General features: G+C 46.1%; 1 protein-coding gene, 1 long non-coding RNA gene and 1 other non-coding gene across 7 annotated transcripts in view; 2 read left to right on the forward strand and 1 right to left on the reverse strand.

The window, feature by feature from the left end:
* KDM4A (lysine demethylase 4A) overlaps window positions 1–23,487 on the forward strand; it is a 53,722-nt gene extending 30,235 nt beyond the window's left edge. For 3 of the 5 annotated variants that reach the window (XM_032247261.1, XM_032247262.1, XM_032247264.1), the window contains 11 exons: window positions 3,610–3,730; window positions 8,376–8,557; window positions 10,450–10,750; window positions 11,105–11,181; window positions 11,849–11,904; window positions 13,599–13,707; window positions 14,237–14,422; window positions 17,343–17,513; window positions 22,592–22,711; window positions 22,997–23,089; window positions 23,218–23,441. In XM_032247261.1, coding sequence (XP_032103152.1) covers window positions 3,610–3,730; window positions 8,376–8,557; window positions 10,450–10,750; window positions 11,105–11,181; window positions 11,849–11,904; window positions 13,599–13,707; window positions 14,237–14,422; window positions 17,343–17,513; window positions 22,592–22,711; window positions 22,997–23,089; window positions 23,218–23,358 — 1,557 coding nt within the window. In that variant the 3' untranslated portion in view covers window positions 23,359–23,441. Of the gene's footprint in view, window positions 1–3,609; window positions 3,731–8,375; window positions 8,558–10,449; window positions 10,751–11,104; window positions 11,182–11,848; window positions 11,905–13,598; window positions 13,708–14,236; window positions 14,423–17,342; window positions 17,514–22,591; window positions 22,712–22,996; window positions 23,090–23,217 lie in introns of all 5 variants that reach the window. The other 2 variants (XM_032247260.1, XM_032247263.1) reach the window with 2 other exon arrangements.
* On the forward strand, window positions 565–692 carry LOC116529645. Its single transcript, XR_004259582.1, has one exon. It is a non-coding gene; the product is annotated as a small nucleolar RNA SNORA40 (small nucleolar RNA).
* Window positions 2,570–21,524, reverse strand: LOC116529429. The gene is made up of 3 exons (XR_004259503.1): window positions 21,495–21,524; window positions 21,034–21,035; window positions 2,570–2,654 (listed from the first exon to the last, which is right to left on the reverse strand). It is a non-coding gene; the product is annotated as an uncharacterized LOC116529429 (long non-coding RNA).
* Window positions 23,488–23,792: the final 305 nt, after the last annotated feature.

Consider the following 23,792-nt stretch of genomic DNA (forward strand, 5'->3'; position numbering starts at 1 on the left):
GCCATTGCACTCCAGCCTGGGTAACAAGAGTGAAACTCCGTCTCAAAAAAAAAAAAAAAAAAAAAAAAAAAAAAAAAAAATTTAAAAAATTAGCCGGGCGTGGAGGCATGCACCTGTAGTCCCAGTTACTCAGGAGGCTGAGGAGAATCACTTGAACCCGGGAGGTAGAGGTTGCAGTGAGCTGAGATTGTGCCACTGCACTCTAGCCTGGGCAACAAAGCCAGACTCCATCTCAAAAAAAAAAAAAAGACCCATCTGATTAGCAACCTTGATTCTCCTTTGCCATGTTAGAATAACATATTCACTGGGATTGGGATGTGGGCATATTGGGGAACTATTTTCTCTACCAAATAACCTGCTCTCTCTCCCTTTCGCAAGGTTTTCTTCTTTACTTATAAAGCCAAACTCATCTAGCCCCTATCATAGCTAAAATACAATTCTAGAGGAAACTTCCTTCTCAAACTATGATCTCATTTTGCCCTTCATCTTCTCAAAAATAGTCTGTGATGTATTCACTCAGTTTCTTCTTGTTTGTCCAATGGAACTTATCTCAAAAAACAGTCCTGACTATACTTAAGTTTTTGTTTAACTTGTGGACAGAGACTTATGGATAGGTGCAAAAAATAAATCCTCTTTTGCAACCCAGAACGCATTGTTTAGTATGAGTTTTGATACATATAAGAAGGGATATTATGATAAGAAAAAGAAAAAAAAAACAGTACTGATAGCTCCCCGTTGCCAGGTGAGTACTTGGCCGCTTCCCTGTTCAGCTCTTCTGTGTTCTTTGTCCTGTGGATCTCCTCCTCCCTGAAGCTGTCCCCTTCTTGGCTTTCTGGTATTCCTCTTACCTGTCTGCTCCTGAGTCTCCTTTTCTCCCTTCTCTTTTTCTTCTGTCCCTGGAAGTCTTAGTCAATTTGTTATCCACGCCAATCTCATCTTCTCCCACCATTTTAATTCTGAACCTGGTGCTGCAGATTCCCAGATCTTGCTCTGACCTCTTTTCTGAACCCTCAGTCTGAATTTCTTATTGCTTCCCTTGGGTATTTCCAAATGAAAAGACCCTTGGGTACATGTTATATACCCCATGCAGCGTGTTTAACCTGGTTCTTAGCCCCCACTTTCACACGAGCCCTCTTAAAGCCTCTCACCTTGGTAGTCCAGGCTAGAAATAACCATCATTTCTGGCTTCTTTATTCTCATTTCTTTTTCTTCCTAGTATCTGCCATAGCCCATATGTTCTAGGCCTATTTTCCAGGTGCCCTCAAAAGTGCCAGTGGGGGCAGGTGGCAGGGAAACAAGAAAGAATATTATGGGAGTATAGGAATAAACCAAATAAACTTTGTTTTTATCTTAACCTTTTTTTCTTTTTTTTTGAGAGGGAGTCTTACTCTGTCACCTAGGCTGGGGTGCAGTGGTGTGATGTCAGCTCACTGTAACCTCTGCCTCCCGGGTTCAAGCGATTCTCCCGCCTCAGCCTCCCGAGTAGCTGGGAATACAGGCGCATGCCACCACACCTGGCTAATTTTTGTATTTTTCGTAGAGATGGGGTTTCACTCTGTTGGCCAGGTTGGTCTTGAACTCCTGACCTCATGATCCTCCCACCTCAGCCTCCCAAAGTGCTGGGATTACAGGCGTGAGCCCCCATGCCTATCTTAACCTTTTATAGTCTGTTTTTGCTTTAAAATGTGCATATGTGCATTAGTATTAGTATATGTAATTGATTAGTAAGTAGTACATAGTTTGGGGGTACATGCTCCTAAATTTTCTGTTTACATGGTGAGACTATCAAAGTTGGGCAAGTATGGATTTTCCAGTTTGTTTTAGCCAGAGAATGCTTTTACTTACGTCATGATTGATTGATTGATGGGAGACAAAGTCTCACTTCTGTCACCCAGGTTGGAGTGCAGTGGTGTAGTCTCAGCTCATTGCAGCCTTGATCTTCCAGCCTCAGGTGATCCTCCCACCTCAGCCTCCTGAGTAGCTGGGACTACAGGTGCATGCCACCATACCTGGCTAAATTTTTCTTTCTTTCTTTTTTTTTTTTTTTTTTTTTGTGGAGACAGCATTTTGCCATGTTACCCAGACTGGTCTCAACCTCCTAGGCTCAAGGGATCTGCCCACCTCAGCCTCCCACAGTACTGGGATTATAGGTGTAAGCCACTGTGCCTGGCCAGAACCCTTTAAGTGAAATCTTAATCAATTAAAAAATATAAATCAAAAACAGAGCCATTCTGTTTGGAAAGAAAGTAGGGCCTCAAGCCCATTTTGTTCACTGTAATGGAGTCTCCTGAGGCACTTTTTGGATGTACATTTTGAAAACCAGTGGTTTAGATAGTCGGTATAGTTCAGGTCTGATTAAATCTATGGTCATGTAAGTCTTCATGGACATCAGTAGAAAAAGGTCCCTAATATCCTCCCTCCACCATATTCCTCCACACTGCTGCAGCATCCTTAATCACGGAAGCACAGATCACATCCTCTTCGTTTCTCCATACCTTCTTCCTTTCCTGGGCAGCCCTTTGCACACAGTAGGTGCCCAGTGAATATTTGTTGAATGAATGGCAAATGCATGCCAATACTTTGTTGGCAAAATTTACGTTTGGAAGAGCAGGCTCTGTTCTTCCTGGACATGGCCTGTTTAGAAGTTGTTTTTTCTTGGCATTCCAGTTGTGGTCCTCAACCCCTGGGGCTCTGTGTAGTCACGCATGGAGTCTATCGGCCCAGGGCGTCTTCTCTGAAGTAGCACTGCAGCATTTATGGCATTGGTTTTTGTCACAGTTGCAAAGTGGCCCTCTTTCAGGCCTCATTTCCTTGCTTAATGGATTTGCTAACCCTGCGTCTCCTAATGTCAGTATAACCAAGTTTTAAATATGTTGATTAGGGAGAAACCCTTCTGTAGTGTTTCTGCCAGTCCTGTACATTTAAATCTAATTACACTTGCCTTGACATTATGTAAATACAGTATTAAATCAACCTTTCCCTTTGCAGCCAGGCCAGAGTTTCAGATGCATGTTCTGTCCTGGCTGATGTTCTCTCCTGGAGAAGAAGCAACTAACTGAGGGATGAACAGTATCTGTTAGAGCTGAAGTCTTGGCAGTGTATAAGGAGAAGTTTGCCTATTTTAGTAGGTCAGCTGCTGCTCACCCCTTTAGGTGTCCCCTAGACACACCTGGGTGGCCCAGCTGCCTGGCACATTTTAGCAGGTACTGTTGACCTTCTGGGCCAAGAAAGGGGCCGCTGGGCTCGTTGAGGGCTCTCTCACTTGGGCTACCTCAGTAGTCTCATGGCAGTGAGCTTAAGGGACAGGGCGTGGCTCTTTCTCAGAGCTAGAGCAGGCTTGTTTTTGGTACATTTGTTTCAGGCTGCTCCTGAGAAGGCCACGAACTATACTTGGGTTTTGCCCTACATTTACATAATCCCTGTTCAGAATAGTTTGGGACGTGGTATTGTCATTTGGCTTTTTGTAAGCCAGGCATTTTCTGTGTTTGGTTTTATATATCTTTTTGTTGCTCTGTGCCCATCTCTTTCCTTTGGTTTTCACTGTAAGGCTAACTTGTGCTGTGTCTCAAGTGGAGACATGACCAATTTAATTTTTTCTGGTTTGCCCAGGTTGCAGATGAATACATGTTTTCCCTGGAGGAGAATAAGAAGTCCAAGGGCCGCCGTCAGCCTTTAAGCAAGCTCCCCCGCCATCACCCACTTGTGTTGCAGGAGTGTGTCAGTGATGAGGGTAAGTGTTGTTTTTTCTTCATCAGGAGGAAAGCAGCTCACCACATTAGACTTGACAGGACAGGACATCAGAAGGCCAAGCTGAGGGATAAGAGTGGGCCTGCGGCTTAGCTGCTCTCCCAGATATTCCATAAGGAGGACAGGATTCCTTATATCGAATTGACCAAATTTCATTGTAAGTTTTAGTATCTTGGAGTGTACCCTTATTAGGGGATAATTGCAGGCAGGTTTTTTCCTTTTTTTTTCCTTGGAGGTACAAGGCTGATTTTTCAGGATAGAAAATTCTGTCAGTGATGCAAAGCCCTGTGCTAGATATGTGGCTGCAGAGCTAACTAAGATCATGTTCGTGCCCTCAAGACACTCACAGGGTAGTGAGGAAACTGGACAGGTAAACAGATCACAAGAAAGAAGAGGTGTTAGTCTGGGCAGAAGGATAGCAAGCATAGCCATGGAGAAGAGAAGCAGGAGGCTGTCGTCAGAGGAACTATAGTCAGCTCACTGTGGCTGGAGCTGGAGGGCAAGGCCAGGGAGTGCAGTGATAGGTGGGGTAGGAGGAGGGAAGCAAGATTCTGGACAGTGTTATCATTGGAGGCCAGAGTGAGGACCTTGTCTTACTGGCATTCAGGAGCCAGTGACATGTTTTAAGCAGAGGAATGTCATAGTCATTTAGATGCTTTTAGAAAAGATCACTCCTAGTGCTGGCTTCTTGAGGATGGCTTTGAGAGGACCAGATGGGCTTCTGTAATGGTCTGTCTACGATATGAAGATCTGAAGTGGATGGTGGTGGCAGGGAGTGTATTTGGAAGATAAAATCAGCTGGATTTGGTGACTGGCTGTGGAGCTATGAGGATGGTAGTTGAGGACGATGAGTTGAGTGTGTCCCCGGTTTATAGCTTTGGTTGGGGAAACCTGTGGATGTAGACTTATAAGTTGGCACTGGGGTGACATTTGATACCATTGTTGGAAAAATGAGGCCACTCTTGGGGAGGGGACCTATTGGGGTGAGCAGAGGCTGGGGCTAGGTGGACACAGGAGGGAGGGTAGCCTGTGAAGGAGGCAGAGAAGTGGGGTAAGCAGACATGTGTAAGGAGAACCAGGCAATGTAGCACTGAAGCTCAGGATGCATTGACATCAGTGAAGAGTGGTCTCCTTTGCTTCCTGGAGCCCAGAGATCCAGAAAGATCAGCATTGCAGAGCCTCAGCTCCGGCTGTGTTTGTGACTGGGCCCTGGTACCCTCAGGGAGAGCAGAATCAATTGTACTTGTTACTCTTGACTAATGTCAGGCTCTGTCCTACCCGGTCCTCTCCTTCCTGATCTGATGTCAGTGCCCCATCGCTGCTGTTTTTTTTTTTTTAAGTTGAAAGATCATGATAAACTGGATGGGGAACATCCCTTCTGCCCTCTAGTCTGAAGTGTAGCAGGACCCTGACAAAGGTCCTAGGAAGCCCTCTGTGTTCTTATTCCACCCAGACAGGAGCTTCAGGTTCTCTGGGTAGCACCAACCTGTCTCCGGATTGGTTTACAGCAAGGTAGACTTTGGGAAACTGTAAAAGTTACCAAGAAGAAAACAAAATTACCCTTCAAAGATGACCATTATGAATATATTAACGTATTATCTATTCTCCTGACTTTTCTAGTCATATATTAGAATATGTCCATGTATATCTTTTTAAAATAATGAAATAATGCAATTGAGATAATAATATACAACCTCTCCTACTTTTTTTTTTTTTGAGATGAAGCCTCACTCACTCTTGCCCAGGCTGGAGTGCAGCTGGCGTGATCTTGGCTGACTGCAACCTCCACCTCCTGGGTTCAATGATTCTCCTGCTTCAGCCTCCCAAGTAGCTGGGATTACAGGTGTATGCTACCATGCCCAGCCAATTTTTGTATCCTTAAGTAGAGATGGGGGTTTCACCATGTTGGCCAGGCTGGTCTTGAACTCCTGACCTCAAGTGATTCACTGCTTCAGCCTCCCAGAGTGCTGGGATTACACACATGAGCCACCACGCCCGGCCCCACAATATCCTTTCATCTTCAGTCCATGCCCATCTTTCCCCGCTTGTCCCAAGAATGTGTTTTATAGTTATTTCCTTTGAACTCTAATATAAATCAAGCTAAGGTAACATACTGTATTGGGAAGTTGTTTCTTTAATATTTATGCCACCCCCTACTTTAAAATAAATTTCAATTCAAGCATAACAATTCAGTGACATGCACACATTTGAACTATACAGCTCAATGAAGTATTACATATGTAAACTGTATAATATTGCTTCCTGAAATTTTCACTTAATGTAGTGAACATTTCCCTCATCATTCAGTATTCACAAATGTAATGATTTGGGGCCACTTTTGGCTTTGTAAATGGAACAGATGTCAGTGTGTTAATTTTTTAGTTGTGAGTGTGAGCCTATCTGTCTGTTTCTGTTTCTTCCATTCTATCTTGGTCACTCCTGTTTGGCCAGGATAAATTAAAAAATCTGTGCTTGGGTTCTAGGCATCGTGGTTCCTGATTGCAGCTGAACAATGGGGCACACAGGGGTTGGTTTTAATTGTCTGCGTTGGTGTCCTTAGGCTACACTGAGGCGGTGCACAATGGCAGCTGCCAGATGCCTTTAGATTTAACATGACTTTGAGGGCAGAGTAGAAAACTATCTGCACTGAGCTGGTGATGCCAGAAATGAAGAAACAGGAACCTAATGCAGGTACAGAGCAGAGCGCTCCTTGGCTGCTTTGAACAGATTTCAGGGCGTCTAGGAAAGCATTTCTGACTGGGAAGACGCGAGATCACTGGAGGGTCATAGCCAGGGATTGATGATGCCACTCATAGCGAGATGCAGTGATCCCTTGGAATGCCCCCTGTGATGGGGCTGGCACAGAGCCAGTCTCCTATCAGGGGCCGCATAGTTGGGCCTTGCGTGATCACACTTGGCAAAGAAGGGCATAGCAACTGTAGCTTCTCATACCTCCCCGGCATGGTGGAGCATCTGGAGAAACATTTTGGACATCTACCAAAGACTGTCCTCATTTACTCATAACCTTCAGAATTCTGGCGTTTCCTTTTACTTCCCTGTTTCTGTTTCCTTGTTTCTGCTGGGAGCTTGTAGACTGTGCCCCTGTCTCACTGATTGAGGAAGAACTGGGAAATGTGCACCTTTATCACTTTATCACTTAAGTTTTGTGAGCAAACTTTTTTTCTTTTCCACTCAGCTGTATATCCCTTTCTTGTAGGAAGATGCACCCAGAGGGGATTTTTCTTTCCCGGGCCCTGGTGAAGTCCAATAAATTGTATGCTCTGTTGTCTAGCATACCTAGGAGGTACAGTCTGTCATGACCAGGGATATATGAAGGGCCAGGAAGTAAATATTTTAGGCCGTATAGTCCTCCTTGGTTTCTGTGGTTGTCATTTTTTAAATTTTTAAGCCCCAATGCTGAAAATGTAAAAACAAAGCTGGGTGCAGTGGCACATGCTTGTTATCTGAGCTACTTGGGAGGCTTTGGCGGGAGGATCACTTGAACCCAGGAGTTTGAGGCTGTGGTGGGCTATGATCGCACTGTAAATAACCACTGTACTCCAGCCTGGGCAGCATAGTGAGACTCCATCCCTAAAAGTAAAAACAATTTTTTTTTTTTTTTTTTTGAGACAGAATTTCACTCTGTCGCCAGGCTGGAGTGCAATGGCATGATCTCGGCTCACTGCAATGGCACAATCTCGGCTCACTGCAACCTCCGCTTCCCAGGTTCAAGCAATTCTCCTGCCTCAGCCTCCCTAGTAGCTGGGATTACAGGTGCATGCCACCGTGCCCAGTTAATTTTTTGTATTTTTAGTAGAAACGAGGTTTCAACATCTTGGCCAGGCTGGTCTCAAACTCCTGACCTTGTGATCCACCAGCCTCAGCCTCCCAAAGTGCTGGTATTACAGTTGTGAGCCACCGCACCCGGCAAGTAAAAACAATTCTTAACTTCCCGAGTGGGCTGGATTCAGCCTGCAGGATATTGTTTGCCAGCGTCAGGACATTACGTCTTATGGCTGGGAAGAGGATTCATTTTGGGCATGCAGCTCTGCTTTCTTCTAAGGCAGAGCTAGGAAGGGCTAGGGAACCTTGTCCAGAATAGGTACCCCTGATCTTTCCAGAGGTAGCTGGGAAGTCCTGGCTAAGGACCATATTACAACTTTTAAGCCTTGCCCATTCCGTTATTTTCTTTCCTTGTTTAGTTGCACTAAAGGGAAAACTCTAAAAGGTAAAGGACTTAACATGCTGACATTTTGGAGGCAGCAAATAAGACAGTTTCTGGCAAGATGCTGGTTCATTCTGCTGTCCTTGGGCAGAGGGGTTGAATGTGGCAGCTGTTAAGGGAGAGCAGGGCAAGCTGAGCTCGTGGGGCAGGAGGAAGAATGTAGGCCATGAGTCAGTCTGGCCAGAGAATGGGGTACTGGCAGGACTTCCAACACATCATCCAGATATTGAAGGAGTCTATTGACAATTGCTTCCACCCTTTCCCTTTATCATCCTTAGGAATCCAGGAGTCACCCTCGGTCAAAACCTAGGACCAGAAGTCCTAGTTGAACTCATCTGCTCTCCTGGCACAGTGACAGGTGTGCAGGGTTGGTGCTGACTCACATTTCTGTTTCCTCCTCTAGAGACATCTGAACAGCTGACCCCTGAGGAAGAGGCTGAGGAGACAGAGGCCTGGGCTAAACCTCTGAGCCAGCTGTGGCAGAACCGACCTCCAAACTTTGAGGCCGAGAAGGAATTCAATGAGACCATGGCCCAGCAGGCCCCTCACTGCGCTGTTTGTATGATCTTCCAGACTTACCATCAGGTAACTCAGCTCCACGCACTCTGTTTACCCAGGACCAGCAATCAGAGGGAAGCTAGATTTGTTAGTATTTAGCTTGTCACTGGTTGTCTTGGGAAAGGCCTCCTCCACCCCCAGCATTCTCTGCCCCATCTGTGTATTGGTCAGTCTTCTCCAGGCAGATAACCCAGCATTGTGGGTTTCAATTGAGAATGCTTTGGAGACAAGCTGAGGGTGGGCTTAGGCTTCCCTTTGCACATGCACTCATCACAGACATCATTGTTTGCATAGCAATCTGCATTTTTGTTAGTCAAGCCCATGACTATTCCTGCCAAGTGGTTTGCAGTCCTGGCCAATGTGGAGAACTGTAATTTCTTTTTTTTTTTTTTTTGAGAACTGTAATTTCTTTACCACAGCCTGAACTTCAGATGAAAAGCTAGATCCTCTAATGTTGTCTTTCCTTTCTCATTGCCACAATGGGTGTTGCCAGTAGCAGAAGGAACTTGGATAGAGGCAAGGGCCTGATATGTGAGGGGCTGGGAAGCGAGGTTGCTGAGTTCAGCTGTGTGCCTCCTACTCTGGGGCTTCTGTGGCTTCGTTGATGGATCTCTTTGGGTCCAGCTGTAGGATGCCAGGAACGCATTCACAGCAGCAGGTGCCAGGAGACCAGCTCAGTCCCAGCTGGGACCTACACAGGGTGGCAGGGGTAGATAAGTGGTCCTTACCTGTTCTGGTGGTTAAAGTGGCCTGGCTGCTGCTGAGACTGGCAGGGCCCCAGATTCATGCTTGCTAAAAATGGAACCTCAGACCAATACACTTTGGATTAGGAACTCACTAAACCTTTCCATTGACAAAAAGCAAAACCAAAGCCTTTGCCTGTGAGAGGAGTGAATGGCTGGGTTCTTACTATCAACAGGTCTACTAAGTAGGAGTTTCACAAATGACATAGGCTCTGGGGTTGACATGTTTCTGGGTCTCATCCTTAGAATGGCGGTGAAGGTGCCATCCAGCAGCAGAGCCGAGCCAGCAGATACTTGCAATCAGTATAGTTTGCCAAGGGAAGTATGTGGATATAAGTTCTTCCTGGAGGGACCCTGAGCCAGGAATCACAGGTGGGGCTCCAGCCATGTAACAGTGCTGCAGCTCAGCACTGCTGCTGACCTGCTGACAGGCATCACCAGAGGCAGTCAGTGCTGGCCCATTAAGAGCATCTGCTCTGGGTGCTCTCCCCAGGTGGGGTCACCATACGGTGTAGCATGTAAGGGAGCCCACAGTAGCAGCCTACCTGCTAACACCTCAGTGCATTTTTGTCTTGTTTTGTTTGAGATGGAGTCTTAGTTTGTTACCCAGGCTGGAGTGCAGTGATGTGATATTGACTCACTACAACCTCTGCATCCCACGTTCAAGCGATTCTCCTGCCTTAGCCTCCTGAGTAGCTGGGATCACAGGCATGCACCACCATGCCCAGCTAATTTTTGTATTTTTAGTAGAGATGGGGTTTCATCATGTTGGCCAGGCTGGTCTCAAACTCCTGACCTCAGGTGATCCATCTGCCTCAGTGTCCCAAAGTGCTGGGATTACAGGCATGGCCTCAGCACTGCAATCCTACCTCGCCTGGCCTCTCAGTGCATTTTATTACCACTTGCTTTGGGAAGACTGAAATCCCAGTTGCCTCTTACCTTGCTCCCTTTTCTCAGTTGTCCCCTAGGGGCCTTTGTTTGATGCTGCTGTGAGAAATTGAATTTGAGTCATTAGAGGTAACTTCAATTAGCAGCTCTGGGATAATGGCTGTGCACCCGGGAGCTATAGCCATAGTCAGATCGGTAAGAGAGCCAGCTTTCTGCTGATAGAGCAGGTGGAAGGCTAAGAGCATAGGTATGTGCTCACTGAGGTGTACACTTGTTCTTTCCCCTTAGGTTGAGTTTGGAGGCTTTAGTCAGAACTGTGGAAATGCTCCAGATTTGGCCCCCCAGAAGCAGAGGACCAAGCCATTGATTCCAGAAATGTGCTTCACTTCGACTGGCTGCAGCACGGACATCAACCTTTCTACTCCTTACCTTGAGGAGGATGGTACCAGCATACTAGTTTCCTGCAAGAAGTGCAGCGTCCGGGTCCATGCCAGTGAGTGCTGCTCACCTTTCTCTGTGTCCTGTCCCAGGAGTATGGACCTGCTCACTGCAAGTCCTTGCCACGTACTGGCCTCCCAGTCCCTAAAAGGTTATTGCCGTGTTATTGGGGAGTTTTTTTGCTGGTTGATTTTTTTACTGTGTCTTCAGGGGTCCATACTTGCAGTAGTCATCTCTGTGCTATCCTCTTAGTTGCAGATAGCAGAAAGGGATTAGTCCCTGCTACTTACTAGGTTTTTGTATTAGTGAATCTATAGTTTTTGACTTTTTGAGACTTTGAGCCATACTGTACACCTGAGTCCTGGGGACTCAGACTAAAGAAAACTCAGGGTTTTCTGTGAAATTTGGTTGTAGCTTTGGGAGGTGGTATATGGAAAGGAATTGCAGATCCACCTTTTGACTCTGACCATTGGGTTTAATTTGCTCATCTTGGTGTCCCTGTTAGGTTGCTATGGGGTTCCCCCTGCAAAGGCTTCTGAAGACTGGATGTGTTCTCGGTGTTCAGCCAATGCCTTAGAGGAGGTGAGTGATCCTGCACTGTTACTGTCTTCACTGCGAGTCTTGGCACATATTCAGGGCCAGACGATTTCATGTTGGACTTAGTATTCCCAGCAATCTGCATAGGGCCTGGTGCACAGTGATGTCAGAGAGCGAGTACTGTGAGAGTGAATCCTATGACAGTGAGAGTGGCTGCCCACTTAACGGAGTCTGGGCGCTGTGTTTGCTCCATTGTGTAAGACCAACGAGTGGTCTTCCTGTGGAGGAACAATAACTCCCTTACAACAATTTAGCCATTTTGAGTTGAAGCCTCAGAAAGGGGCTCAGATGATTCATTGTGCAGCCTTCTCTTCATTATACCCCCTGGAACCTGGCTGTACCTAGCCCATGTCAGAGCCCTGTCGTGCCTCTAGTTCAAGGAAAGTATTTTTTGTGACTCTGCTGAGTTGTTATTAGTAGTAACAGTGAAGAGGATTGTGTGAAGTCACGCGAATACTTGGTACACTTTAGCCCTGAGTCGTCTTTCTTCCAACAGGGCGTCCTGGTGCAGGGGCTGCCTGGTTGAAGCCCCAGATGCTATTATGCTGCTTTTTTATGTTGAGGAGTTGCCCAGAGCAGGTCCAGAGGAGAGCAGATTGAATGTTAATGACTTGGTGTTAACCACTTTTTCTTCCCTCTCTCTTCTTGGCAGGACTGCTGTTTATGCTCATTACGAGGAGGGGCCCTGCAGAGAGCAAATGATGACAGGTAAGTTTCCTTAGCTGTGGCTTGGAATGCACAGGCTGAGTTCTGAAGCATGCAGTGCCTTTGTGAGGGTACTAGCTGTTCTTCTGAATGACTGATGAGGATTTAGGAAGCACATCGTGTGGAGCTGGAATAGCATCTCCAAGACTCATTTTAAAAATGGAATGCTAAGGGAGCCAAGCAGCCCCAGACTTTCCAACTCCAGCTGCTCCTCCGCAGCAGAGATGTCAGTGACATCCTCCTTTGAAGGAGCTAAGAATGGACTCATGAGAATACGAAGGCCGTGAAGATGATACACAGGGACTGTGTGGGCTGGAGTGAGGACATTCACCTTGTCACACCTGGGGCTGGTGTGCAGAGGTAGCCACAGGCTAGCAAGCACTTCTCCACACGGCAGACTCCCTGGCTCAGACCTGCTGTTCGGAATGAGGCGAGTGTGCTCAAGGAGGACACTGAGGAGAGCTCAGACAGGACCGCCCGCTATGGAACTGAATCTACTGAAGTTTCTGGGCTTCTCAGCTGTTGGGCAGCTCGTTTTCATGGAGTGAATTTTTGTGCTTAGACATGTGTTTGCTCATTCTGAGGTGGAAACGTAAGCTCAGTGAGGTTTCTGACCTGAAAGAGCCGGCTGTCTAGGGCATGGTGTATGCAGGTCAGTGCTGAGTGTTCTGCTTCCAAGTAGAATCCTGTGGAAACTTGCAGCATACGTTCAGTCCAGCACCTGCCCCCAGGAGTCCCCGTCATGCTGTCCCTGATAGATGGCTACTCTGCTTGCTGCTTCTGCTCCTTTAAAGGCACTTGGTGCCATTATTTGAGGTCACTGTGTTCCTCACAATCTCAGGATAGTGCTGGGAACATTATTTCTTATTTGGAGTGGAAGTGGCTCGGCTTGAACCTCTTGCCTTTACCTGTGAATGCCTGTTCCGCCCTTCAGGGCCACACAGAACAAGTCTGTTCCTACTCTAAAAAGACAGCCCCACCAGTACTGCAGATAGCTTCCATGAATCCCAGTACTGTCTGTTGTAGGTTTTCATACAGCCTGGTTTTAAGAGTTTTCACCATTTTAGTTCTTCGCTTGGTGTATGCTGGTTTCCCAAAATGTCTAAAACTTACTATAATTCTTAAGGATGTCTGCTGAATAGACCTCTCAGGCTAAGTGGGGCTTGGGTCAGACTTTAAGAGTGAGTCAGCTATGGAAAAAGGGAACAGAAGGGAAAGGTCATTTCAGTCTAGGGGAGAGGTTTGGGCAGAGGCCAAGAGAGAGCTGTGATTATTGGCAGATTGGGGCACAGCCAGGGATATTTTCAGGAAGCACTCAGGTCCTGTGGTAAAAGAGGTCTACATAGAGCTCTCCAATTTATTCTCACTCCCTGAAACCTGCTACACACCATTAGCCTGCGGCTCTGCTCATTTTTCAACAGATAGTGAGTGAGTGGTGTAAGAAGTGTGATCCTGTGCTAACCTAGGGCAGTGGGCAGTGGCAAGTGGCGGCAGCAGCAGTTGGGGTGGCACTGCTTGCACATACTCAGAGGAGAGACAGTTCCGGTTCTCACCTTCCCGGGTCCCAGGCACGTGCTGGTGGAAGTCAGTGGTCACCCAGGTGAGGGAGGAAGCACTGTCAGCAGGCCCACATGAGAAGAGATGGCCACAGAACCTTGGGCCCAGAGGTAACTGAGGTAGCCTTTGCCTTTTGGCAGGTGGGTCCACGTTTCATGTGCTGTGGCAATTCTGGAAGCAAGGTTTGTCAACATTGCAGAAAGAAGTCCAGTGGATGTGAGCAAAATCCCCCTGCCCCGCTTCAAACTGGTAAGGGCTTGTAGACACTACATAATTTCCTGACTTACGAGGCTCTGGGTAGAAGAGTACAGTGACCCCTGTACCCCTTGGTTTTGGTTAGAGTTTGTGATTCTCACTCTGTGGTTAAAGTCCTTAGTGGAGACTGGACGTGGTGGCTCATGCCTGTAATCCCAGCACTTTGGGGGGCTGAGGCGGGAGGACCATGATGTCAGGAGATCGAGACCAGCCTGGGCAACTTGGTGAAACTAAAATATAAAATTGCCTCTATTAAAAATATAAAATTAGCCGGGGGTGGTGGCACACACCTGTAATCCCAGCCCCTCAGGAGGCTGAGGCAGGAGAATTACTTGAACCTGGAAGGTGGAGGTTGTAGTGAGCCGAGACTGTGCCAGACCTGGATTAGAGCAGGCTGTTGTGTCCTTGTATTTTGGGAAGGGGCTAGTTCTTACTTGATTGACTTTGCATTTGGGAGGGGAACAATAGAGGAAGCTGTAGTGTCGGTTCATGCAATCACTGGTTTTCTTCCCCTGTGCTACAGAAATGTATCTTCTGTAAGAAGCGGAGGAAAAGAACTGCTGGCTGCTGTGTGCAGTGTTCTCACGGCCGCTGCCCAACTGCTTTCCATGTGAGCTGTGCCCAGGCTGCGGGTGTGATGATGCAGCCTGACGACTGGCCTTTTGTGGTCTTCATTACCTGCTTTCGGCACAGGATTCCTAATTTGGAGGTAAGAGAGGGTGCCATGCTGCAATCCTCTTGAGTTTTCGTGATCATTTTCTCTGCCTGTTTTCCATTTATTGTGTCAGCAACTGTTTCCTCAAGCATTCTGCATTATGGAGAGTGCTAATAAGTTAAGGGATTGTGAGACGGCCCCTGTCCATCTCCACTCCCTGCCTTGTACTCCATAATACAGTGGCACCAAACTGCTTGTAGCTGATTCCTTTTGATTATCTCTTTATTTGTCTGCCTCTCCAACAGGATAAACTCCTCGAGGGTCCATATCTTATTAATGTGGGCATCCCTATTACATACAGGCCATGCAGAACCTCCGAAAATGTTGAGAGCTCCCAAGAGTTAACCATGAATTGCCAGACAGTAGAGATTTCTGCAGTTCTCTGAATGGTAAAGCTTAGAGAAAAAGAGTCGTGTAATGTTAGTTAGAGGAGCTGTGAAGGGGGTTGGACTGAAGGCGGCATTTGGAATGGGTTTTGAACAATAAGAAGGAATTGTCTGCAGAGGCCATTCAAAGCTTCAGAAACAGAATGAGCAAGTTGCAGAAGAATGACCACGAAAAACTGGTTATGGGAGTGTGATGGGGATGATGCCTAAGAGGTGGACAGTGCCGGAGGATGAAAGCCCTGCACTGCCCCTCTCAGGAATCTGACCTTTCTTCATTGGATGAGGAGAACTTGTAATATTTTGATTCTGAATTATAGTTTGTGATAATCACTTGGGTGGTTGTTTGAAGAGAGGATTCAAAGAATAAGAATTTGAGGCAGAAAAACCAGTTAGACTAGGAGAGAGTGAGGTCTGAAATGGAAACACATAGGCAGGGCTTTGGGGTTGTATTTAACTTTGAGATCCCACAGCAGGTAGAATTGATAGGGTTTGTTGACCCTCCTGGGTTGAGAAGCGGAGAGGAAGAGGAAAGGGGAAGTAGATATTGAGGATGACTCAGGTTACTCCCTTGAGAGATGGGAAGGGTGCTAATATGATGATGTTAGTCCCTGCCATCAGGAACTGAGTTGAAGCAGTGTTGTTCTGCAAGGGAGAGAAGGAGGGATGAGAAAGAGAAAAGTAAATGCTGAGGTCGCTGGAGCATTCTGGAGAGTAAGTGAGGGTAAAGGTTTGGCTATTAGCATTTAACAGCATCGTTAAATCTAGTTCCCATTAGAAACTGGGCTCTGGAGATTCCCAGCGGAAGGAGCAGGTAGCAGAGCATGAAGCAGTAAAGCAGCTGAGAAAATGGAGCAAGCCAGTGGGAGGAAGGAGGGTCACACGTGATAGAGAAGGCAGGGCTGGTGTGGTGGTCACTAAGTACTACAAACTGGAGTGTCCCTGTGAGGTAGTCAGGTCAGAAGCCAGACCATAGTTGGGGAAGCCTCTGTCGTCAGTGAGTTACAGTCTAATTGAAGAGACGATCATATAGGTTTGACAACAATGTGGTAAATGCATATTCAAAGGAAGAACATGATACATGGCCAGCCCAGAAGGATGAACTTTTCACTCTGCCATTTGGGATTGTGGAAAAGTCCTGGTTGGCTGACTGCATTCTTTTTCATGAAGATGTTGAACATGACTGGTGGTCAGAGGTATGGTTAGGACCTTAGGAAGATGGGAACATATTCTGTGTGAGAAGGAGATTCTGGAGTGTCTCAAGGGCCCTGCCATGGCCATCCCTGGTACCCTTACCATGCCCTTCTTATTCTGAACTTGCCCTTGATGCAAGTAAAAACATGAGGTAGTACTGAGACACAACTATGATAGGGAAATAGGAGTTTTGTCATACACAGAATAATGATTCTGCGATAATTAGTACTGCACATGCTTAAGTTGGCATCTATAGACTGTTCGTGCTATGAGGAAATGGGGGGGGACTGTTGAGTCAATATTTCTTTCACCGATTTGTTCTTCAAATATTTATTGAGCATCTACTATGTGCCAGGCAGTTTTAGGTGCCAGGGCTATACCACTGAACAAGACAAAAAAGTCCTTGCCCTTCTGGTGTATACAGTACAGTTGAAAGATACATAGGAAGCAAGTAAATACACAGTATAGCAGATGGTGAGAAGTGCAAGGATAAAAATTAATCCAGATAAGGGGAATGGAAGATTAAGCAGTAAGGAATGATGCCAATAAGTTGACATTGGAATGGAAGTCAGTGTGCAAGTAACTGGGGAATGGCATCTCAGGTAGAAGAACCAGCAGTGCAGAAGCCCTGGGCGGCAGCTCGTGTGGCACACTTGTTCAGGGAACAGCAAGGGGGGCCAGCATGGCTGGGGCAGAGTGCCTGGGCAGGCTAGCAGGAGTGCTTGGACATGAGGCTGTCACATGCTTTGTGATCCTGTTTGCATCAAGGGGAAGTTCAAGATGAGAAGGGAAAAATGGCAATGGCAGGGCCCTTGGAATGGGGAGCAGTTTGTTGTGTGTAGCTGGAGACATCTGTGAAACCTGAGTTTTTGTGCCCTAGCCCTGAGGGTAACGCTGGTGCTAAGATGTGGTGCAGCTTTGCCTGGGGGCCCAGGCCGCGGGGCACCTATTGAGTCTCTCCTTTCATACTTTAATGTTTATGTATATCTGAGCTGCCTACGTGAGTAGGTGCTATTTGGTCAGTTCCTAGCAAGATCAGAGAAGTCCTTGTTGTTCAGAGAGTTTTGGGGATACGGTATAAGGGCCAGTTGTAGACTAGCTAAATTTATAGGAGGAGCTAAATTTATGGAGGAAAATGTACTGGTGTCTTCAGTGTTCTGGCTGGGATGGTGGGTATCTGGAAAGGCTTGGTTTAGCTCCCATCTCTTCTCTCCTTTTTACTTTTACTTTCCCATGCTTATCTTTCCCTGATAAGAAAGAACTAATTGATCTTGGTCTCCATATGCCAGGCCTGCCAACTCCATGTGTGAGTAACTGAAGCCTCTGTTTTTTTTCAGCGTGCCAAGGGGGCCTTGCAAAGCATCACTGCAGGTCAGAAAGTCATTAGCAAGCATAAGAACGGGCGCTTCTACCAGTGTGAGGTGGTCAGGCTCACCACCGAGACCTTCTATGAAGTCAACTTTGATGATGGCTCCTTCAGTGACAATCTTTATCCTGAGGACATAGTGGTAATATCTGCAAGGAGCTTCTTGAGCATTTTGAAATGGGGGGTGTTTCTAATGTCTGGCAGACTGTGTGTATGCCTGCTCTTCTTAGCCAGGTCATGGTCCCATCACCTAGTCCTCAAACAGAAAGAAGCATTTGTACGTCTTTCCTTGCAAAAAAAACTGTGTGCTGCAAGGGTATGCTGTTTTCCCTAGAAGTTCCCGGGAATCATAATTTTCTGTAATTCCTTGAAACCTGCATCTGTTGCAGTCTGAATTATCCTTGAGGGCATTCTAGTGCAATAGTAGAGCCCAGGCTTTGGAATCAAATATGCCAATACCAGCTTCATTGCTTAGTAGCTTTGTGATTTTAAGAGAATTATCCAACTCGTTTTTCTATCAGGCCCTCTTAGTAGATATATAGAATCTGCTTTTGTCTCTTCACAGTGGAGGGCTTTAGGGCTAAGTAGAAACTGCCTGGAGATACCCCTAGCCTGCTTATGTTGTTAACACCTGAGACACAGTGGCCCCACATGGATCCAATCCTAGGTCTGGCTTGGTATTGAGGACTTAGTTCGGGTTTTCCCTACTCCCACTTTGCCTTTTCACTTGGTAGACTAAGCACCAAAGTCGAGAGGAATGAAACCATTTTTTCATTTAACAAATCAGGTATTGACCCATGTTTATACCACATTAGCCATCTAGTTGCTAAAAGGACATTCCTTAGTTATAAGGTAGACTTATAGTAAAGGCGACATTAGTAGTACTCAGAGCAGTAGCATAGCTATGATTTATTTATTTTTGAGACAGGGTCTCACCCCGACGCCCAGGCCGGACTGCAGTGGCACAGTCTCTCAGCTCACTGCAGCCTCAATTTCCTGGATTCAGGTGATCATCTCACCTCAGCTTCCCTGGTAGCTGGGATTACAGGCATGCACCACCACACCCTGCTAATTCTTAAATTTTTTTGTAGAGACGGGCCTTTGCCATGTTGCCTAGGCTGGTCTCGAATTCTTGGACTCAAGCAATCTGCCCACGTTGGCCTCCCAAAGTGTTAGGATTACAGGCATGAGCCACTATGCTCCGCCTTACTGTTTTGAGAGACCAGGTCTCACTGTCACTCAGGCTGAGTGCAGTGGCTGTATCATAGCTCACTGCAATCTCAAATTCCTGAACTCAAGTGATCCTCCTGCCTCAGCTTCCTACATAGCTAGGACTACAGGCACATGCAGCCATGCCTGGCTAATTTTAAAATTTTTTGTAGTTAAAAGGGTCTTGCTTTGTTGCTCTCAGGCTGGTTTTGAACTCCCAGCTTGAAGCGATCCTCACACCTTGGCCTCCCAAACCACTGGGATTACAGGAGTTTGAGCCACCACATGTGGCCCCTGCTGTAATTTATTAAGCTGGTACAGTATGCCAGTCACTATGCTAAGTGCTTATTTCAGATATCTCTCTATCTTCTCATACTCACTCTGAGAAGTATGTGGTATTATCTCTAACTTACAGTGGTCTCAGGATTCCGTTTTCTAAAAGTTAGAGTATCCCAAAGAGCTTGTGTTTCTGTGGGTTATATCTAAAAATATTTAGTCTTATTAGAAATTAAAACAGGTTGATTTAAAATAATGCATTTTTTTAAGATTAAAAAGTAACTTTTCAGGCTGGGTGTGGTGGCTCACACCTGTAATCCTAGCACCTTGGGAGGCTTGGGGCGGGTGGATTGCCTGAGCTCAGGAGTTTGAGAGCAGCTTGGGGAAGACTGTGAAACCCCGTCTCAAACAAAACAAAACAAAAAACCAAAAAAGGTAACTTTTCTAAAACAAAAACAATTAGAAGAATGTCATTTCTGCAATTTTACAAATCTCTTTAATGTCACTTCTTGATTCAATCTATTGTGATACACTGTTTAGGTTAAAGTATAGAAAGGAAATTCATCCTTGCACAGATATGTAATTGGAAAAAGGAGAAGTTTTTTGTTTGTTTCTGTTTTTTGAGATAGAGTTTCACTCCCATCACCCAGGTTGGAGTGCAATGCAATGATCTCAGCTGACTGCAACCTCTGCATACCAGGCTCAAGCGATTCTGCTGCCTCAGCCTCCCAAGTAGCTGGGGACTATAGGCACTTGTCACCATGCCCAGCTAACTTTTACGATTTTTTTTTTTTGAGACAGAGTTTCACTTTTGTTGCCCAGGCTGGAGTGAAATGGTAGGATCTCAGCTCACTGCAACCTCCTCCTCCTAGGTTCAGGCAATTCTCCTGCCTCAGCCTCCTGAGTAGCTGGGATTAAAGGCATGCACCACCACGCCTGACTAATTTTGTATTTTTAGTAGAGACAGGGTTTCTACATATTGGTCAGGCTGGTCTCAAACTCGCGACCTCAAGTGATCCACCTGCCTTGGCCTCCCAAAGTGCTAGGATTATAGGCGAGAGCCATCTTGCACATCTTCAGCTAACTTTTTAATTAAATGAGATTTAATTTTAGATGCGGTTTTGCAATGTTGCCCAGGCTGGTCTCAGAACTCCTGAGTTCAAGCAGTCCACCTACCTCGGCCTCCCAAAGTGCTGGGATTACATCTGTTGAGCTACCACATCCAGCCAAGAGAAATATTTTAATAGTCTTTCAGGCAATTGTGTTTATTGTTCTCTCATATCCACCAAAAATCAATGGAAGTAACAGCTGTTTTTGTTTGTTTGTTTTTAAAGAGATGATGTCTTGCTTTGTTGCCCAGGCACTTCCCGAGTAGCTGGGACTACTGGCATGACTGGCTATTTGTAGAAACAGGGTCTTGCCATCTTGCCCAGGGTGGTCTCAAACCCCTGGGCTCAAGCGATTCTCTTGCCTCAGCCTCCCAAAGTGCTGGGATTACAGGTGTGAGCCACCGCTCCTGGCAGGTTCTTAAAAGTTAGTTTCAGCGTGGCATCTGAAAGGTCAGTGAACTTTTCATACTGTTACACTAAAGCCCATTGGTCTCTTCTGAATGGATCTTTCACCCATGCATCTTTTTATAACATCTACGTTGGTCATTTAGAAAATATTGGTGCACTGGCCTATGGATAGCCTAGAGATGTTGTTAAATATTATTAAATACTTCTAAAATTACATTTGTTAGTATCACTTATAATCATCAAAAAACTTGCTGCCTCTCTGAAATGCTAATATTTGCTTGAAAGCCTGAATTTTGTTATTGGCAACAGATAACGACTCGTGTTTTCCTTGACATGACAGCGTTCACGTCATCATTTTCAAGAATATGTCTGCCAGATACCTAAGTCTGAATAACCATAGTTTGTCAGTCATTTTTTTTCTTTTTAAAATTTTTATTTTGTAGATTTTTTTTTAAAGATAGGGTCTCACTTTGTTGCCCCATACCACTGCTGGAGTGCACTGGTGTAGTCATGGCTCACTGCAGCCTCATCCTCCTGCGCTCAAGCAATCCTCAGCCTTCCAAGTAGCTGGGACTACAGGTGCGTGCCCCCATACCTGGCTAATTTTTGATGTTTTGTAGAGATGGAGTCTCCCCTATGTTGCCCAGGCTGGTCTAGAACTCCTGGGCTAAAGCGATCCTCCTACCTCTCTCTCCCAAAGTGATGGGATTATAGGCATGAGTCACCGTGCCCAGCCCAGTCATATTTTTCAAATAAAACTGTAATTCTGTGAACAAAGCAACCAGTGTAGTTCACAACTCTAACAACACAGATATATTTCTTTGAGACAACCAAAAGTGTCTTATGAGGACTTAACACATGTACTTGATTAAAATTTAACAAAATTAATAATTTTTACTGCTTCATCAAGGGATATTGTTATATGCAACTGAGTTTTTACTCTTTTCTCCTAAATTATGAGTGTACAGTGGTGAAAAATGCAATAACAACTATAGTAGAGCTTGGGGTCAGTGCCTTCATTTGTGCGCAGGTGCCAGCAGTTGTGCCTATCCTAGGTTTGACACTCACTATAAATGACAACACAGTGACAAAGGTTAATAGTTTAATATTATAAAAATAACTGGCCAGGCACAGTGGCTCACACCTATAATATCAGCACTTTGGGAGGCCAAGGCAGGCGGATCCACGAGGTCAAGGAGGTTGAGACCATCCTGGCTAACATGGTGAAACCCTGTCTCTACTAAAAATACAAAAAATTAGGCATGCTGGCACATGCCTGTAATCCCAGCTACTTGGGAGGCTGAGTCAGAAGAATTGCTTGAATCCAGGAGGCGAAGGCTCAATTAGCCTGGCTAATTTTGTATTTTTAGTAGAGATAGGGTTTCTCCATGTTGGTCAGGCTGGTCTTGAACACCCAACCTCAGGTGATCCGCCCACCTGGAGCTCCCAAAGTGCTGGGATTACAGGTGTGAGCCAAGATCAGGCGACTGCATTCCAGCTTGGGCAACAGATTGAGACTCCGTCTCCAAAAAAAAAAAAAAAAAAAAATTCTTATAGTTGAGTACAGTTCTAGCATTTCCTCATGGCAGAGCCCTGGAGAACCCTCAGAGGAACAGTTGAGGGAATGTAAGAAGGACTCTTGATTCTGGCACTTAACTCCTATGTTTACTAGGTTTATTATAGCTGGATTTTTTTTTTTTTTTTTGAGACAAATCTTAACTCTGTTGCCCAATCTGGAGTGCAGTGGTATGATCTCGGCTCACTGCAGCCTCCACCTCCTGGGTTCAAGCGATTTTTCTGCCTCAGCCTCCTGAGTAGCTGGGACTACAGGCACGTGTCACCATGCTCAGCGATTTTTTTTCATTTTTTGTTTTTTAGTAGAGATGGGGTTTCACTAGGTTGGCCAGGCTGATCTTAAACTCCTGACCTCGTGATCTGCCCTCCTTGGCCTCCCAAAGTGCTGGGATTACAGGTGTGAGCGACCATGCCCGGCCTGGATTGTTTTCTTTTTTTGTCACCTAGAAGCAGGAATGGGCAGAGAAGGAGGGAGACTTTGACTTAGCAAGGTCTTTAACTATTAATTTTTCAACCCGGAGAGAGCTGCCTTGCTCTCTAAAACAGTTACTTTGTCTTGGTTCACTCTTCCCTGAGTAGAGGACAGTTACCTTTGTGTGCAGGTGGACCTTCCTTTCACCTTCCTTCCTTCCTGTTTCCTCAGAGCCAGGACTGTCTCCAGTTGGGTCCTCCTGCTGAAGGGGAAGTGGTCCAAGTGAGATGGACAGACGGCCAAGTCTATGGAGCCAAGTTTGTGGCCTCCCACCCTATCCAAATGTACCAGGTATCCAAAGATTCTATCTTCCTAGGGAGTAGGGGGTGTTTGATTAATTCTGTGCTTCCTCTTGAGCCAGAGGCGAGAGTCTTTGCTCTTGGGAGAACGAATATGTTGGCAGCCCTTTCAGAGCTAGGGGTCTGCCCTGTGTCCATTCTGCTAAATGCGAAGTAAAGTAGTCCTTATTTTAGTGCTCTAACTCCTTCTTTGACTGTAGGAGACTGCCATTGTGCATGGTGGACCAGGGAAAGAGTCAGGGATATCCTAGCCAGAAGGCCTTTGTTTCCTTGGTAGGTGGAATTTGAGGATGGCTCACAGCTTGTGGTTAAGAGAGATGATGTGTACACGCTGGATGAAGAGCTTCCCAAGAGAGTCAAGTCTAGACTGGTGAGTATTTTCTGTGTGTCCCCAGTTCCTGTCTCGGAGGGAGGGAACAAGATAAGGATGCATCCTTTTGTATTTTTCTTGGAGTAGCTGACCACAAAGTGATTTTTTGGCTTGCTATTCTTCTATAGTCAGTAGCCTCAGACATGCGCTTCAATGAGATTTTCACAGAGAAAGAGGTTAAGCAAGAAAAGAAACGGCAACGAGTTATCAACTCAAGATACCGGGAAGATTATATTGAGCCTGCACTATACCGGGCCATCATGGAGTAGGTGCTTCCAGGGTCTAAGAGATTCCCAGCCATCAAGGCAAGAGCACTCTGGGTTCCACAGCACAGCAGACACGGAACTCTGAAGTCTCTGAAAGTGAAGTTGTAAAAAGAAAAGGAATGAAATAACCGACCCATCATCTTCTCACCCACCCTCATTGCATTCCGCTGTAGTGAAAGGACAAGCTGTTTCTGGGCATGTGGCAGCAGTCGCTGATCTCCCAGCTGAGGGGCTGTGCACTGGAATGCTGTGGCTGCACTGGCCCCAGTCCATAGAGGGGTCAACTGTGCTGGCTGGACTGGCTGTCCTGTTCCTGGTCTAGGACTTAGCTTTGTAACTATCACCTGCACCGACTAGGCTGAGGTGCTGGTACTTGCCCCAACCCCCACTTTTGTATTTATGTGTGTGTGTGTGTGTGTGTGTGTGTGTGTGTGTGT

This window comes from Sapajus apella, unplaced genomic scaffold (genome assembly GCF_009761245.1).
Source record: "Sapajus apella isolate SASKATOON/1434 unplaced genomic scaffold, GSC_monkey_1.0 scaffold62, whole genome shotgun sequence".
Classification (NCBI taxonomy): domain Eukaryota; kingdom Metazoa; phylum Chordata; class Mammalia; order Primates; family Cebidae; genus Sapajus; species Sapajus apella.